Source organism: Ailuropoda melanoleuca, chromosome 10 (genome assembly GCF_002007445.2).
Source record: "Ailuropoda melanoleuca isolate Jingjing chromosome 10, ASM200744v2, whole genome shotgun sequence".
NCBI classification, from domain to species: Eukaryota; Metazoa; Chordata; class Mammalia; order Carnivora; family Ursidae; genus Ailuropoda; species Ailuropoda melanoleuca.
In genome coordinates, this window is record NC_048227.1 from 51,417,004 (window position 1) to 51,434,900 (window position 17,897).

General features: G+C 37.9%; 1 protein-coding gene across 3 annotated transcripts in view; it reads right to left on the minus strand.

The window, feature by feature from the left end:
* Positions 1-1,891: 1,891 nt before the first annotated feature.
* The window catches only part of ASCC3 (activating signal cointegrator 1 complex subunit 3), a 320,199-nt gene continuing 304,193 nt past the window's right edge, over positions 1,892-17,897 (minus strand). For 2 of the 3 annotated variants that reach the window (XM_011228387.3, XM_002921969.4), the window contains exons 38-42: positions 12,470-12,621; positions 10,629-10,776; positions 7,161-7,370; positions 4,853-5,028; positions 1,892-4,770 (exon numbers count right to left, since the gene is read on the minus strand). In XM_011228387.3, the coding sequence (XP_011226689.1) occupies positions 4,623-4,770; positions 4,853-5,028; positions 7,161-7,370; positions 10,629-10,776; positions 12,470-12,621 (834 nt within the window). In that variant the 3' untranslated portion in view covers positions 1,892-4,622. Of the gene's footprint in view, positions 4,771-4,852; positions 5,029-7,160; positions 7,371-10,628; positions 10,777-12,466; positions 12,622-17,897 lie in introns of those variants that run through there. The other variant, XM_034670897.1, reaches the window with a different exon arrangement.

The following is a 17,897-nucleotide window of genomic DNA, read 5'->3' on the forward strand; positions in this document are numbered from 1 at the left end:
TTAAAGATTTTATTTATTTATTTGACAGAGATAGAGACAGCCAGCGAGAGAGGGAACACAAGCAGGGGGAGTGGGAGAGGAAGAAGCAGGCTCAGAGCGGAGGAGGCTGATGTGGGGCTCGATCCCATAACGCCAGGATCACGCCCTGAGCCGAAGGCAGACGCTCAACCGCTGTCCCACCCAGGTGCCCCCTTAGATTTTTCTTTTTAGAGAAGCTGGGTTGTGAAATAATCTTTGCCTACTCAGTTTGGATTATTTCTGAAAGAGAGAAGGCACAAAGTTATTATCAGTTCATATTCTTCAAGCATATGGAGTTCTTGTTTGGGGACCCTTTCATTGTGAATAGTTAGCAGTAGTGATGGAGGAATGAAAGACATCTGGTGAGAGAAGACAGTACAACCTCAGGCTGAAAAGGTTTTATGATAATTTTGAAGTTTTAAAATAACTATAATATCCAAGATCCATTGCTTCATAAAAATATTTCATTCCTTTTTTCCATAAATAATAAGTCATCATGACAATAAAAGTACCAACTAACCTAAGTTTCCCTTTCCTCTGTGGGGATGTTATCAGAAGTTCAGGTAAGTACCCTGCTCTTGGTGAATCCGTGAGAGTAGTTGCGGTCTCTAGTAGAGGTGTCAACGGAGGCGCGTGTGCTGTATTTTAGAATCCATGTGTCTTCATGTTCATTTAGTCATTCAGCAAGTATTTATTAAACAGCTGCCACGTGCCAGGTAATGTTATACGTCCTGATAACGTAACCAGGCACGAGAGCAACACAAATCCCAGCCTTCCTGAAGCTTAGTCAGGAGAGAGTAACAATAAACAAATATTTCTGTGGTGATAAGAATAATGGAGAAAAACAAGAAAGGAAGATGGGGAGGACTGGTGGGCTTGGGTGGTGTTGCCATTTAAACAAAGATGACTAGACCTGTGGGTGTCTGGCGAAACAGCTGTTGAGACTGAAGGAGTAGCAAGAACAAAGGTCGTGCATGATGTTCACCAATAGCAAGGTGGCCACTGTGGCTGGGGCCGAGTGAGCAAGAGGGAGAGTGATGAGATGAGGTCAGGGGGAGTTAGGGGAGGAGGCGCAGACCATGGAGTACCTTGTAGGCACTGTGAAGAGTTTGGCTTTTCTTCTGATGGAAAGGCGTTGGAAGATTTTGAGCAAAGCAGGCTCATCACCAGACTTAAACCTGTCAAAAGGATGTTTGTTGTGGAGTGAAAATACCATAAGGGGCAAGAGTCGTGGCAGGGAGGCCGGGCAGAAGGATGTGGTGTGGCTGAGGGTGGTAGTAGTAAAGATGGTTGGATTCTGGATAGATTTTAAAGGTAAAGCTGAATGGGTCTGCGGGCAGATTAGGTGTGGGTTGGGAGAAAAGGGGAGTCAGAATGCCTCCAAGGTTTTGGTCTGAGCAACTGCCGGTGTGTGTGGAGAGTGTGCTTGGGGAGTGATGTGCAGTTTTTTAAGGCTACTGAATTAGTTTACTAGAAGGAAAAACGTGAGGAGGAGGGCCTATCTTGTAGATTTTCACTCTGTTGCATCATCTGTGTATGCGATGGTAAGAGAAAATAGGTCATTTTTGGTGACTAAATATTGCATCGCTGTATCCTCTTCCCCTCAAAGAGCTGACCATGGAATTTGGGAAGTATAGACAGAGAATGGTTCCTTATCCATGTCAACTCATTGTTGAGGCTGAAGGTCCTGCATTCTTGTGTTGGGGCTGTAGGGATGTGGGATTGTTTCTGACACTTGAATTTCAATTGTTCCTAAATGTAACAAGAGACAAGAGGACCTGTTTGCAAGACAACTGGTATCCACTTTGCCCTGAGGGGAACAGGGATAAGACTGAGGAACAACCCAAGTATTTTTGGGAGCGTGGGTGAGGAATTTTAGCTTCAGTTCAATGGTGGTAATGTATGTGTAAGGAAAATGTATGTGCAGGGGAAAATATTGGAAGGAAACAGACGTTTTCTGATTCTTACCAACTAATGTCCACCCTATCACTACACACTTCATTTCATGAGACCTTTGCCAGTGAAGTCTGCAGAACTTACTGCCTCTCCTTTCTCATTGCCCACTCAGGCCTTACCTTCTGCAGTCTAAGCTTCCTCCGTCCCCATTTCGCTGAAATTACTCTCTTAACAATCATTAATGACCTACTATCCACAAAACCAGAACTCTTGATTTGGTTCTTACTTCCTAGGCTTCTTATATTTAGTACACATGACCCACCATAGGCACACATGCCTTCCCACACTCCTGGCTAGCTCATGTCTCCACTTCTCCGTTCCACTCTCAGAATGTCCATTGTCATAATCTTCTGTGGTGACCTGACAGGGAATTGTACTGTCTACACATAAGACTTGCTGTCCTTACCCTCTAACTCAAGATCACTCCAGATTTTTCCATCCTTCTTGCCTATTGATTCCTTTCATGTTTCTGAAAGAGCAGACCAACTGGACATCCTAGGCGGGGTGTTCTCAGAGCCTTTGTTAATGCTGATCTACCTGGATTGTTCTTTCATCTCTGCTTTCACAATTCTAATCATCTTCAAATCTCAGCCTACATATCGTTTCATGATTTTTTTTTTTTAGAATAATATCTCACTGCTGCAGTTACTTTTATTATAACTATCTACCTCTTCATCACCAGGCTGCCTTAAGGGTAGGATATGTCTCTGATTCATGTGGGTATCAGAGTACTCAACATACTACCTAGAACGAGTATCTGACTGGCATTTCAATTATTTGAACTTGATGAAATCCAGAGGAATATAAAATGGAATATGAAATTAGTCTGATTATGTTGGCACAGATGTCCTGTTAGAATGCATACTTAACACTAACATTTTGGTTGAGTTATGAGCGAGAATAAAGTCATAGACAAAGAGCGTTCATCACTCACTGGGATGGAATGTTTCCATCCAAGCACACCTTGCCTCACTAGTGTCTTCTGCGCCTTATTGCAAACTAATCACTCTTAATTTTAGAATTTAATCAGTCATGTTATTTTTCCCTCTCTCTGAGGGACAGAAGAGAAATTCTTTCTTATTGCTCCTATGTCCTGTGTCACATGTCCAGTGAAGTAGATTCCTACCTCCCCACACCTGCATGGTCTCTCAACAAAAAGAAGTGATGCTGAGAAACATGAAGACAATGAGACGGTTTCTTCTCAGCTTCCTGCAGAGACTGATGACCATTCGTCCATAACCTTTCATTTTCATTTAATTCCACTAAAACAGGGGTTAAGGTATAAACTTCAATTAGGAAATAAACCACCAAAGGAAAAGCAGAAATAACCCTTTATGTGGAGTAAATTTCTGAGACAAGAGCCCTTCAGACCCCTCGTACCCACTGGACTTCAGTGTCTTCCCATTCATCACTCAGATTTAATTTTGTGGAGTGCATGCCTGTCTCCCCACCCCACTTTTATTCATTCTTACTTTATTATTATTATTATTATTGTTCAGCCTGGACAAGAAGGCACACAAAAGCAATATATTCCAGTTTATGAAAAACTTTTAAATTCTAGTACTTGTGTTTACATTGGAAAGTATTTTAAAATAATTCATTACAGGACCAGGAACAACTGAAATTACTTTCCAAGGATAGAATTTCATTCTGTATATTATATAGACATTGGATTCTAACAACATTTTAGTGTTTGAAAAAAGTATTTTTCATGATGGAAACCGAATGGACATAGAGATACTTTCTTTATCACAACTGAAAACCTACCTGGAGGGGCTGGAAATGTTCTGTGTTTGCCTCAGACCTGTCTTGGAAGGCATAAAGATGACGAATTGTACTGTGAGGTCTGTCCCTGTTACAATACGAATTAGACTGTACTTCTCTCTAAATAAATACATTGGAAAGAGAACGGAAATGAAGTCTTGAAGCAGAGGTCATGAAAAGAAAAGAAGAGTAAGGGGGAATAAAGGGGAAGGAAGCAGGAGAGAGAACTGAATCAGCTTGTCCTGAAGTGGCACTCTAAATATTTTATTTCCACCAGTTACAGTATCTACATTTTCTAAGATCAGTATATTCTGTTGTCTTTATCATTGGGCTCTGCAATATAGTTTTACATCATATATTATTAACATTTTTGACTATAAGAAATTCTTGAAACTACATATAGTCAAAGTATAAATTTTGCTAACGACCCACATTATGTGCCTCCATACAGATTTATCGTATGTATTTTATGCTGCAGGGTTAGAAATCTGTTACAACAAATCCTAACACTGTCAGGCCTCAGTGTAGTTTTCCTTAGAAAAAAAGAAACCAGCATTCTTGTAAACATTACACTGTGAGATACAAAATTTGATGTGTAATTCTTAAATCTCATCTCAATATACACAGGGTTCTCCCACATGCGTGTTCATTTCACATATCAAGAAACCCATGGAGACAACACTATAAAAGGCAACATTTGTGAAAAGGCACCGCAGTTAGCTTTGTGTTTCTGGAGTCAATACTGCGGCCGTGTCGATTTCCTGGGTGTCTTGAGGTCAGAAGTTGATTCCACCAAGGCAAACATCAAGTAATTTGGCTTTGTCTAGATGAATGAACAGTCAGACTTCTTAACCACTTCTCTCACATGGACTGTTCAGGTCAGGTTACTTCACTTTCAGGTCAGTCAAGGCCTCGGAGACCTCCTCGTTGACCTGTGCGGAAATGCTCGCTGGTGTGACGTTGAGATGAATGTCATACTGCTGGTCCAGGCCAAGGTAGCAGTCGCTCATGAGATACAGTGTGTAGATATACCTAAAACATAAAAACAGAACAAAGCGTGAAACCACAGTCATCTTCAGTTCTTTCAGAACTTTGGTGGTGAGATTCTGCTTACCTTCCAGGTAGTTCAGGGGTATAAAAAGAAATGGAAACAACGTGATGATTTCGAACATATCCTACTCTTTTCAAAGCGATGAGTTCTCTCTTATCCACTTCTCCTAATATCAAAAACCATCCTTCATCTTTTAATTTGGGAAATCGGGGGGTAACTGCGTGGCTGTCTTGCTTTCCCTGTAAACCAGAAAAAGAGAGAAACCATTAATAATGTCTAGACTGTCTATGCCCCTTGGTTGTGGTTAAAAGGCTAAGTTGTTTCCTTGAAGGCCGTAACTCTACACGGTTCAGTATGTCTATCTGGGATGTTTTAAATTTTCTGGCTCGGTGTCTCTGTTATGCTATTGCCTACCATTTTTCAGGACTCTTGAAGCACATTATAGGTACAACTTTGTGGCTATAAGCACCACGGTATTGGGCTCAGTTAGAACAGAAAGCCCCGAATCTTAATATCAAATTAGTAAATTCTCACATCATTCTTATAAGTGATATTAATATGCCATTTGCAGATGAACAGATTGAGATATAATCATGTTAACCAAATCGTCCAAAGCCTTGTTCACAAGAAACTGATACCTAGGGGAAAAAAGACAGTCAAAACTAGACCCTGGACCTCAAGATAATAAGTACTATATAATATAAATACCTTCCCTCAACCCAAGACTCAAACTCACTTTTATAAAAAAAAAACATATATTCTAATATGGCAATATTAAAAAATCCTTTCTTTGAGGAATGGGAAATTGTAAGCCAAGCGATTTGTAAAATACATTAATCACCACAATCCAAGAACCTACATCACCATAAGGCAGCACTTGAAGTCTTTACTTTAGATAGATTTTATAAAATACGAGATTATTTTAGTGATTCTTTAAGACAATGAAATTACAGCAAAAAATTTACTAGTAATGACACGCTCTCAATCAGACATCATTTAATATTCTAGAGGGAGATGCTGCACTTAAGACATTTTAAAAGAGAAGTCTGAGAGCAATGCATTTTTACAGCATTTAGAAACAAATTGAGAGCTTTTCTAGTATGATTAAATCTAATTTTTAAGTAGTAATAGTAAGGTAGAAAAATCTTAGTTTTTTCCCCATGATTTTATCTATATGATTATTACTATTTTTTTTGGTAAGTTGGGATAAATTAGGTCATCCAAAAATGCTCATATTAAAACCTCTGAAACACCAGAGGCCAATCAGTTCGTACTTAAACTGGCTGATTTTTAGAATTAGAAATTAGATGTGATGGGACCCGAAGGCACAGAGCTAAAAAGATGTAACGACAGAAAGCTCCTGACCATTCTGTGTTTGAAACAGAGTGGACAGTACTCATGAACAACAACCTCATTCCTGAGGGCTTACTTGATTTTATTTATTTACTTTTCAAATTTAAATTCAATTAGCAAACATATAGTAGTACATCATTAGTTTCTGATGTAGTGTTCAATGACTCATTAGTTGCGCATAACACCCAGTGCTCATCACATCACGTGCCCTCCTTAATCTGAGGGCTTAGTTTAGATATGGGAATGCCCCTGACGGCACGGGGTGAAACAGAAGACAAATTCTTTCTTATTTCAATTATTATGGTACTAAAAACCAATCTGCCCACATGCTCTGTACTAGTATTCTTAGAGGGCCAAATGTTTAAGTTTCTGTGTCATAGGTAACAGAAAAGACCAGAGTAATTTAAAATGAACGTGTTGTAAATTTGTGGCCTGTATGAACATGGACAAAGCTCTCTCGTGTGCATTCTAGTGAAGGAAGCATGAAGATGTGGCAACCGAGGCACAGAAAAGCTTTACTGTCTTATTCGAACTCACAGAGCTGAGTGGGAAAGCTTTGCCCTCCTTTGCACCTAGCTGCATGTGGTTTCTATGTACCAAAGTGTCCCTGGGCAGTGCTTCTCTAACCTTAATGTCCTTAAATATCATTTGGGGTGCTGGGTACAAGTACAGATTTTGAGATTTCTCCCCCTGAGATTCTGATGCAGCCAGTCTGATAAGTAGGGCCAGAGAATCGGTACTCCAAATTCCAGGAAATTCTGCAGGGCTGAGGAGACAGACGGGAAGAGAACAGTACTCCAGGCAATGTATTATTATGTAAGGTACATATTCTGGAGCTGAAAAATGGCACATGAGGAGAACTGACTGGTTCCAGAAGACTGACTCTCACTGCTTAAGGCCAGTTGAGAAAGCAGGATTCGTGAATGACACGGACACATTAGTAATATAAAAGATATGCGTGGTGGGGCATGCCGGGATCTGGTGTGAAGCATTTGAGAATGGAAACCAAACACTATACCTTGTGGGACCCAAAGTGGACTCTCTGCAAGCTGACTTGAAGCACATACTCTTGATCAGCATGCAATCTGATCCACCTGTTGTCATTTCGTTTGTCTGCAGTCAGAGTTGTGATAGAGAGTTCATCATGTCCCTCCACTGAGTCATCCCACCAGCCTTTGACACTTAAGCCAACATCTAGCACTGGCAAGCGGGATAAGAAATTCCATGCCTGAATATAAAACAGAAGAAAACATAATAAAGGAAGGGTTAATGTGAAATGCAGTGATTTAGAAACTGTGCTTTGAAAAAAACCAAACTCTTTGTTTTGAGATTCATTCTAGATTCAGTGCTGTTATAAGAAATAATACAGAGAGATCCTGTGCACCATTTCCCCAGTTTCCCCCAATGGTAGCATTTTTCAAATCTAACATACACTATTAATACAGGATATTGACACTGACACAATCCACAGTTCTTATTCAGATTTCCCAATTTTTTTTGTATTCATTTGTTTGTGGGTAAAAATAGTGTGCTTTTAATCTTTGTAGTTTAAAGTTCCTTTTAAAAGCAACTAAAAAAGTATGAATCATTCACTAAACTTGTCAGTGACTCCTTCACTGTAAATCCTGCCTAGATAGTGTGTGGCTATTGACTATACTAACCAACAAATTTAAAAAATGTTTGTTTTTGAGCTGGTTTGCTTTAGAGAAGCATCTGGTCTAACATGTATGTCATATACATGACTTCTAAGGCAGACAGCATTACTGGGGAAATAAAGACAACTTGAAAAAAAAATATTGTGATGCAATTGTTGATGTCATTCAGCATCATTCATTGACTACTTACTGTACAAAATGATTTTTTGGTCCATACTCCAAATTTATTCTGAAAGGAGAACATTTCTAAATGTTTGTATATCACAAGGAACCCTGTAAGTCTAGGGTCCTTCTAGAAATAAATATGTACTTTTGGCATTATATTGAGAATACCAATTAAAATGATGCATACTCAAGGGATAGAAAATATTTTACCAATTTTATTCTTGCTCTTTAAATTGAAAGACATTTTGAGAAATCAGTATACATATAGCAAGTGCTCATCAAGAACAAATGAATTTCTAAGTCTACGGAAAGGATGTAACAAAATAAACAACGTTATCACATAACTTATTGTCACCTTTTCCTAACATTTATAATTATTTAGAGTATCACTATCAGCCAAGACAACTTCTCAATATATTGGTTGGTTTTATCGTTGTTACCTTCTAAGTTAATTTTTAAAAGAGCATGAATACTTTAATTTTGTATTTTCTTTTCTTTCTTAACTATATACCACAGATTTCCTTATAGACTTTGATGGTCTGTTTGCTAAGATTTTAGTGCTGCCTAGTATACCTAATTGAAATGAAGTAACTCTGACGAATCAAACTACCTCTCAGGAATTTAAAAAATGTAAATCTAATGCAAATTTTCAATCCACCTACAATCCTATAACTTGTCTTGTGAATCTGAAATTATGTCTGGAATAGATCTTGAAATAGTCAAGCTACAGAATGGTCTACACTGTGCTTCAAGGTAACAGATGGCCTATCCCTTGCTAGAACCAATAGTCACTGAGTATAGAAGCTATACCACTTGATGTTCTAAGCCTGGCCAGAGTGGAAAAGTGATCAAGGGCACACTTAAATACACAATTTCTCTAAAGCATTTAATTTGTGAGACAACGTAAGTAACATTTACCACACGAAGCAAGACTTCATCTTTCTTTACTTGTACCATTAAATTAGTCACCAAGAGATGTTTTCAGTTATTACAACTCGTTGGGATTTTACTTTATAAGGCACCTAAAAGTCAGATCTGGTTTATATATTTATGTAATCTTTTTTGTAGCACTTGATATTATTATTTTTCATCCTTGTTGTGTACACATATATTTGTTGGGTGTGTGTATACACACACATGCACACACACATAAAAAACATAAGCTATTTTTAAAGAAACTGCTAAGACATTTCAATACCAGCCAAACATATTTATCTGAGGATTAATCTTCATCTATTGAATCAGGCAAGAGCACTGCCATGCATACAATTATTTAATTAGCAGCCAAATCCTCTGCCAGTCAGCAGCCGTTCCAGGCATACTGATGGGGTAGAAGATGCAAATCTCACAGTTGTACTGCTTTTTCTCATTACTACTGCAATTAGCACTTAAATTGATGCTTTAAACATACTAATTTCTGGAATAATTCAGGATTTGTATGTTACCTGGGATCGCCTCACTGCAGAGCCGACACCAGATTGCTCTGCAAATTGAAGCACTTTTGAGCCAAATAACCATCATCATATCAGACTGAGCCAATTTGCATTTGGTTTTAAAGATAACAGAATGGCAATTTATGCAAATAAATTAAGTAAGTTTACTTCTGAGTTCTCCCTGAACTAATTATAACAATGTTCTAATTTTTCATCACATCTAAAACTTGGCTTGAAATCAGTGTATGTTAGGTTAGAAATTTGTTGTTGCTAACAGAAGCCTTGTTTTGGTTTAAATACATTGTTTTTATTCATAATTTTGATGGTAATTTAGTTAGAAAGGTAGGCACTTATTATGAATATTTAAGTTGTTTTTTGTGCCAATTTTGAGTTCAACAGAAATTGAACAATCAGACTTTAATGCCTGTAATACTTATTTCTAAGTTGCTCAAAAACTAAGTTCCACCGGAAAAAAAAGAATGACATGGTTTAGAAGTTTCTTTAAAACCTGCATTTGCAAGTCAACATGTTAATTATGTTATAAATACTGAATGTTTGACATATTTAGGGTAAAACTCCTTAAGACTTGAAAGTCTATATATGCCAAATATTTCTGGCGTCGTTCATTCATATTTTTGGCCTTTCCAAAGACAGTTTGGAGAGATGACCTATGTTGTCTTTTACAACATAGATTTAGCTTTCTAAGTTATATGGTATACAAAAAAGAAGTGTACTTAAAGAAATACTTTAGAATCTAGGAACAATAAAGTGATTAAAATAAAGGGGGAGGGTATAAGAACGTAATTGAGGGAATTGCATGAAAATCTACCCAACTGAAATTTATACCCAAGTGGGTAATGCAGCCTAGTTAGTGATGGACAAGCTACTATAGGCCTTTCTAAGCTGGTTTAATGGCATTATACTGAATCAACTTCCAATAATGCCAATGCTACTACTAATTATTGTTACTGTCACTATTTTTAATATTATTATTGAACTCTGTTCTATATTGGGAATTGCATAAAGCAGTTGACATAATAATATCCTGCTTAATTTTCACAAAACTTCATGAGACAAGTATGATGTGTCCATGTTCATAACCAAGTAAATGGCAGACAGAATTCAAACCCAGGTGAGTCTGACTCGAAGACCAATGCTTTAAGTTAGAAAACTCTTGGTATAATTTCCTGGACAGAATAAGGAAGCTTTGAAACACAGAAACAATGGCCTGACCTGCTTCATTTTTACAGCTGGTAGCTCATTTTCCATCATGGAACTGAATACATGGTCTTTCCCTCCGCAGGCATGGATCAGTTCAGGAAGGCAATCGATGAGACCATGGCCCCCACCATGTACACCCTTTATACCTGGGCTCCATTTCCTGAGAAATAATATCAACATTAAACAACTAATTCTTTCATGGTGCAAATGAGAATTCCTGACAATGGCGGTTTACCAAATGAGGACAGTTTTTTAAAATTAAGACTACTATTCAACTTTTTAAAGGCCATTATCATTAAGTTTCAAAATCAGCCAGCATTCTCTAATGTATCAATCCAGGCAGTAAGGCTATTATGACACACGGTATGTAAATCAAATGTGAGCTCAGTAACACTCAGGGTTTACAGGTAGGGGTGAGTGTCTATAGGAAGGCACTAATGTATACCGGTGCTTCCATGTGGATAAGGCGCTGAACTGGAGCCCTGGTATGTCTTTTTAATGGATGTAGGCAGGTGTCTCTAATATAATTATTTGAATAAAGTTTTCATTTTAAGTTGTTGGGAACATACAATTAAAAGTACATTTTGGGAATCTTTGAGATTTATATATCACAATAGTGCCAGAGCCCCAAGAACAGTCCACCTAAACATTACCCTCTATTTCCTGTTTATATAGCAGGAAGAAAATACAATTGAAATCATATAAACATAGTGCTTTTCAGGGTGACAGCAAAGAACTGGATCAAGTCTCCTAGACCCCAAGCAGCTTTCCGTAACAGATCTGCATGCTGTGCTGCAACAGTACCCTTATGTACCTACTTTACTGTTGAAACCCAACTCCTGTAACTTTTAGTACCGTACTGGAAGGGTTCCTGAAACTGAGCTGCAAACATGAGGTGTCTGCTTTTCCCCTCATGCCACCTGCTGCTGGAGAGGCTCACTCTCTGAATGTGCCTTTTAGTTTCCAGGACATCCCATGGTGGGGACTCAAGCACCATGGAAATAACTGCCTTGGAACCCAGTACACTTGAGTTCAACTGCGGGACTTTCTGAGGAGGTCCCCGTGTGTGAGGTTCTGGGTGGCATCTGTATCTAGATGACTCAGTGAATGGACCCCTTAGTCCAGCTGACAAGAGGAAGTGGGGACATGATGGGAGCTTTCAGCCAGACCGTTCTGTTTGTCTACATGACTGTGAACAAACATTTTAGCTGCCAAGTATCTCTCAACTGATGTGAAACACTGGTGTGAAACCAACACTTTCATTTAAACACTGTCAACCTTACTTGTAAAACGTACTGTTCTTTTCCTTGCTAAAATATTTGCAGCTATGTATACAGGACCTAGAGGTTAAATAGTTTGACGATAATAAAACCCTTCTTTTAGTACAGGTTCTATCTTGAGCTGATAGTATATGTAACTACCCAGTTTTGGACATTTTGTAGATGTACAATTTACTTTTGACCACGGATTTCAAATCCCTCAAATCTACTGTGCAATAAGAGAAACTGGTAATTTATTTTGATTTAGATCACAAAGCACTTTCATAACATCTTTTAAAATAAAGGCTGATATTGTAAAGGAATAAATGCAGTTAAAGTAGAAATGTATGTAATGCTGCAAATAGAAAGCAAGAGTAGGTTAAAATGAATTGTGATTCAGCTTGTGGTAGATGAACAAATTCTAACCGAGACCCTTATATCACTAGGCCATGTCTCCCTCTGGGAAACAGGCATTTTCATTGTAAAGAATCAATATCCTAGGCAAAACATGAAATTCAAGTGACCACACAGGTAAAGAAAATATTATTTTTGAAATTAAAAAAAGCCAATTAAATTGAAAATTCCAACTATTACTTGAAAACGTGAAGATGGTGGTGTTCTATGTTTGGTACTGAAAGAAGAGAAGAGTCCTTTAACCATCGACCCTGGATCACCATCTGAACCAGATTGGTGATATTCAGGGCAGTCACCAGCCAGCCCTGGTTTGCAGCCACATCCAGCATTGCCTGAACAGGGAAAAAAAAAAAATGCACATATTATAAGAATACCATGGCACTTGACTTCTCCATTGGGGATCTCATGTTAACCTTAACAGAAAGCAAACAAACATAAAATAAGCATTATACCTCTAAATTACTATAATCAAAATGAAAACCAGAAAGTAAACCACGGTTGGATTGGAAAGAATGAACCAAAACTCCCAATAGCATTTGTTCCACATTACTTCCTATGAAGTGCCAAATATTTAGCTTTTTTTAGGGTAGCAAATATAGCTAGGTTATACTGGAAACCAGTAATAAAACAAAGAGAAAAACTCAGTGTACTTTATGAACAAATACCTATATAATTCACTATATCAAAAGCATTAGAAGCTGCATCTAAAGAGTAAATCTCAGGAAGTCTTTTCCAAATTTAATATCGATAATGGGAAGGCAATAAGTTTTCCTGCCAAAAATTTATTTTCCCCCAAAAGCAGGCTGAGGACAGAGCCCTGGTTTTCGATAAAAATAATACACTACATACTTACAAATGGGGCAACTGCCAGTGGTCCAAGCAGAATGATGAGAAGCTATTCATATTAGTCTATACATTTAATCTAATGTTTTATGGACAAACGGCTGCATTTGCTTAAGGCAAAACCAAACAGTGAAATCTTATTTAAACAAAGCGGAAGTTTACACAGGCAAAGCTATTTCAATTAAATTAGATTCTGGAGAATGCTGACTTCAAGACACATAAGTTAATACCATGATCTGAGGCAGCTTCTTATGCAGTTTGAGGAGTGTACTCTCTTGTTTTGGGGAAAGGAAGATATGAAGATAAGAGAAATGAGAAATACCTGGTAAATGCTGAAAATGATAGTACAATGGTAAACAGCTCATCACCAACAAAATATTTATAAACTGTATAAATCTATTAGAACATTTTTGGAAATAATTTTTAAGGCATATTATGCTAGTAAAATTAATTTGTTATACTTCTTAGTACTAAGGCAGACATATTTTCCTTCCAAGTTTTGAATTTCCTATTCTGTGTCCTCTAATTTAACAAAAAGTAAAATTGTTTAAAAAACACCTGGCTAAACTAATCTGTTGTCTTTTACATGCATTACAGGGAAATGGATCAACATTTCTGGCTATCATGATTAATGTGATGAAATGGTCAAACTGGGTTTTAGCACCCATGAGTCTACCATATGTGATAAAGCCTCATACTGGAATAACAGATATATTTATATGTGTGCATATCAATGTGTATACATGTATGAATGTACATGTTTATCAATCTAGGGAAAATCTGCTCCCATTCTTCCCATTTCTCTGCACAGCTGATTAAAATGCTTTGCCTTTCTTTGAAGTATATGAAACAAAAAGATCATGACAAAAAAAAAGCGCATCAGTTCATAAGTCACAACTCTTGAGTTCTGTAAGGCAAGAGAAAAGAAAAAGAAATGAATAATCATACCCAATGCGGTATCGTGATGGTGTTAGAAGTTGTAATGTGGGGGTAACTATGGTGATTTTACTTGTGATTTTACATTATAACTTGACTGGAAATAAATTCCAGACGAAAAGAGCTGGATGGATGGACCATATGTTTTTAACTTTGAAGTTTTCATGATGAAGTTGAAAGATTTCATAAAATTTATGAGTGTTCCCCACAATTTTTCATTGTATGATCCAGATGTGAAAATGTAAAAAATCATGCAAAGTGATTGCTTACATGAAGTAAATGAAAAGCCATGTCATGAATTGAAAACTATTATTTCTCTTGTTTTAATTTAGAGAAAACGCAGGTAGAGAGACCAAGAATCTGGGATGAAAAAAGGTTTTGCAACTACCCAAATGCAGTGAATGAAATGTTGCTCTCTGCTCAATCACTCCCTAGTCCGGTCTGTTTTCTATGCTCCCCTCCCCCACGCCCATCACTGTCTTAGTGCAGACCTTCATCAGCTCTCACCTGGAATAATATAACTACCCCTTTATTTTCATTCTCATCTAATTTTTCTTCAATCCATATTTTATATGGTTACCAGAGTAAATTATTGGAGAGGTGACATGGATCATGTCATGCTCAAATTTCTTCAATGGTTTTGCACCATGTAGAGGACAAAGCTAGCACTTCTCTGCATGACAGTTTTGGTCTGTGATCTAGCTGGCCCTAGCTTTTTACTCTGGCCCCTTCCTCCCTGTACTCCTAATATAGCAATACTAAATTACTGCTATTTCTCCACATTTGCCCTTGCTCCTAAGGTTCTCTTTTTGTAAATCCTGCTCTACCTGTTTACCTGGGAAATTCCAAGTCATCCTTCAAGTCTAGCTCAAATGCTACTTCTTACTGTAAAGTCTCCCTGATTCTTCCAGATGGACTATAGGAGCAGGGCATGCAAGGTCAGGAGAGATGCATGGAAGAGGCAAACAGCTCATCAGGAGAGGCGTCCAAATACAAGAAAGCCAGGGGAAAAGGCTAATGACAGTCCCTGAGGCTCAGGGCAAACTGGAGGATGTGGGCTTGGACCTCAGTGTGAGTGGGCGAGCCCGTGTTGCTGTTCAGAGGTACATACCTAAAGAAGTTAAGGTCAGGGGATGGTCCGGTAAATGGACTTGAGGGTCCTGATAGCCTGTACTGACATACCTCTGCATGACTGAGCCAAGGATGGATTCCCTGTGTCTGTCTTTTATAGCAGTCTTCCTCATAGGTAAAGGCTAATAAGGTCTCTGCTCCTCCCCAGAGTAGAGCTGACTTTGGTAGCAGCTAGAGATCATGGCTCAGTTCCCCAACTTACCTCAAAGTCCCTTACAGAGATCTAATGCTCAAAAACAAAGGTGGTTTTTAGTACATTGAGGAGATACAACTCCGGACATTCTTTACCAGCTTAGCATAACATTAGGCAAACACTTCATCCCCCTTTACCTCACATCCACTTTCTACTTGGCACACTACTTACAGGGCAAAACTGGGATGATTCTAAGTATAAGGGAAAAATGGACGGACACTGACTCTGTGTATCAAACTTTCTCCAACCAAGTTGGCATGAACTTCAGTTGACTGATGATTGAGAATTCTTTGCCATTTCCAGTTGTGACAAAATGGAAATATAATTTCTAGCACTGTATTCATTTATAAAATTATGCTACAATTAAAACCTTATCATAATTAATAGAAACTGTGGAGCTGTCATTTATTTACAGGACAGTAGGTGTTGAGTTTGGTTTTTAACACATTTTAACTGAGGTGCCACTAGGAAGCCAGGTGGGAAGTCCAGGTTAAAACTCGAGAATTTCTGAAGTACATGGCTTCATGTCAAGGTAAAACGACAATGAAACCACAAACTACAAAAATCAACCCCACCCCTTGCTCCTAAAACCACAAAAAAATTAGAGTTTAGAAAATGGATGCTTTTCTGGAAAAATTTTTTAGGCTCTAGGAGTCCTAGAGCCAAAGCATGCTTTATATCTTGAATACAACTCATGTCCTGAACATTTATTTTGAATCAATTTCAAGAATTCCCTAAGCATATTAGACTTGGTCTTAGCATTTAAAAAACTCAACCACATTCTCATGATGGTGTAACTACTTTTGCAAAGGACAGATTTATCAAATCTAGAGCTATTTTCTTCTTCTTCTTCTTTTTTTTTTTTTAAAAGATTTATTTATTTATTTGACAGAGAGACAGCCAGCGAGAGAGGGAACACAAGCAGGGGGAGTGGGAGAGGAAGAAGCCGGCTCCCAGCGGAGGAGCCCGATGCGGGGCTCGATCCCAGAACGCCGGGATCACACCCTGAGCCGAAGGCAGACGCTTAATGACTGTGTTACCCAGGTGCCCCTAGAGCTATTTTCTTGTCTTCTGCTACTGTAGATTATACTTAAAAATGCAAGTTTGACAACATATCTCTATCTTATGGCAAATAAAACTTCATTCAATTATTAAAAGTCCCAAACAGTAAATTATATAAAGTCAAGCTGTACACACAGTATGCATATATGGTATGAGTAAAATATTTGTATAATAGTGCACAGACTATAATACACTTTCATAAATAGCTCACCCTTAATCCATAACAATACCAAGTATGAGGCAGGCTCAGTACCATCCTCCTTTCATAGATGGAGAAACGGAAGCTCACAGGTATTCAGTGGCTATGTAATCACACCAGTCAAAAGTGAAATTAAGGCTTGGTCTTGGTTTTCTAATCAATTACCTGTGTTCATTACACAATATTTCATTATCTCTGAGTGATTTACATTGACCTTGGCTTGTTTTTTTTTAAAGTAAATTAAATTTTTGTATTTTAAGTAGGCTCTACACCCAATGTGGGGCTTGAACTCCTGACCTTGAGATTTGAAGTCACGTGCTCTACTGACTGAGCCAGCCAGATGCCCCTACCCTGTCTTATTTCAAGAAGGATTTAAAGTGGCTCACATCTAACCCTTTCCCCCTACATAACAGAAAAATACAAACTCCAGACAAAATAATTAGGCATTTAATCAATTACAGTCTCTGTATGAATTTTATCAATACAATTCTCAAAAACTTAAAATTTTTAAATTAATTTGAATCCATCATCTGGTTGTAAGTACATCTTAATATTTGATAGGCAGGCATTACATATCTTTGGGAATCCAACTGAATTCTGGATTTAAACAAGTCAAGGGTAATACAAGAACTTTGAGTACTGTGACTTAAAGTCAATTTCATTGGAAGGAAACAGAATTACTGATCATCAAAGGAAAAGCTATCATTTGATATACACCAGGAGGTACTAAGATGAGGCTCTAAGCCCATTATTTAAAATTTTCTAAATTTAGTTTGAAAAGTCTGTGAATTAGTCCTCAGTGTCATCAAGACTCTGTGGCTGTAGAGTGTATATATGATGCGGGACAGATGATCAGCCAGTTCCTCCACCCACAGCCCCCTCAGCATTCTGACTTATTCCCTCTCTTCTACCTCCCTTTATCCTTTCCTCTCTTGGAGGAACTTTTTATCCTCACATCTCCTGCGAGTCATCCTTGTGTATCTAGTGGTAGTGAAGGGATTGCAACAACCATATGAAAATAAGATTACGACAAATGTTGAAATGGCTAGATAATGTTGCTACTTCTGTTCAAATCAGATGCCATAAAGATAATACACTGACAGAGTTTAAGAGAAAGATTTATTTAAGGTCTTGAATGAGGGAAAAAGATTTTCATTAATTTACAGAAGTCAAGTGACTACTTATGGAATGTCATGAGAATGCAAAATACTATGGAAAGATCATCGGAAACAATGAAAGTCTGT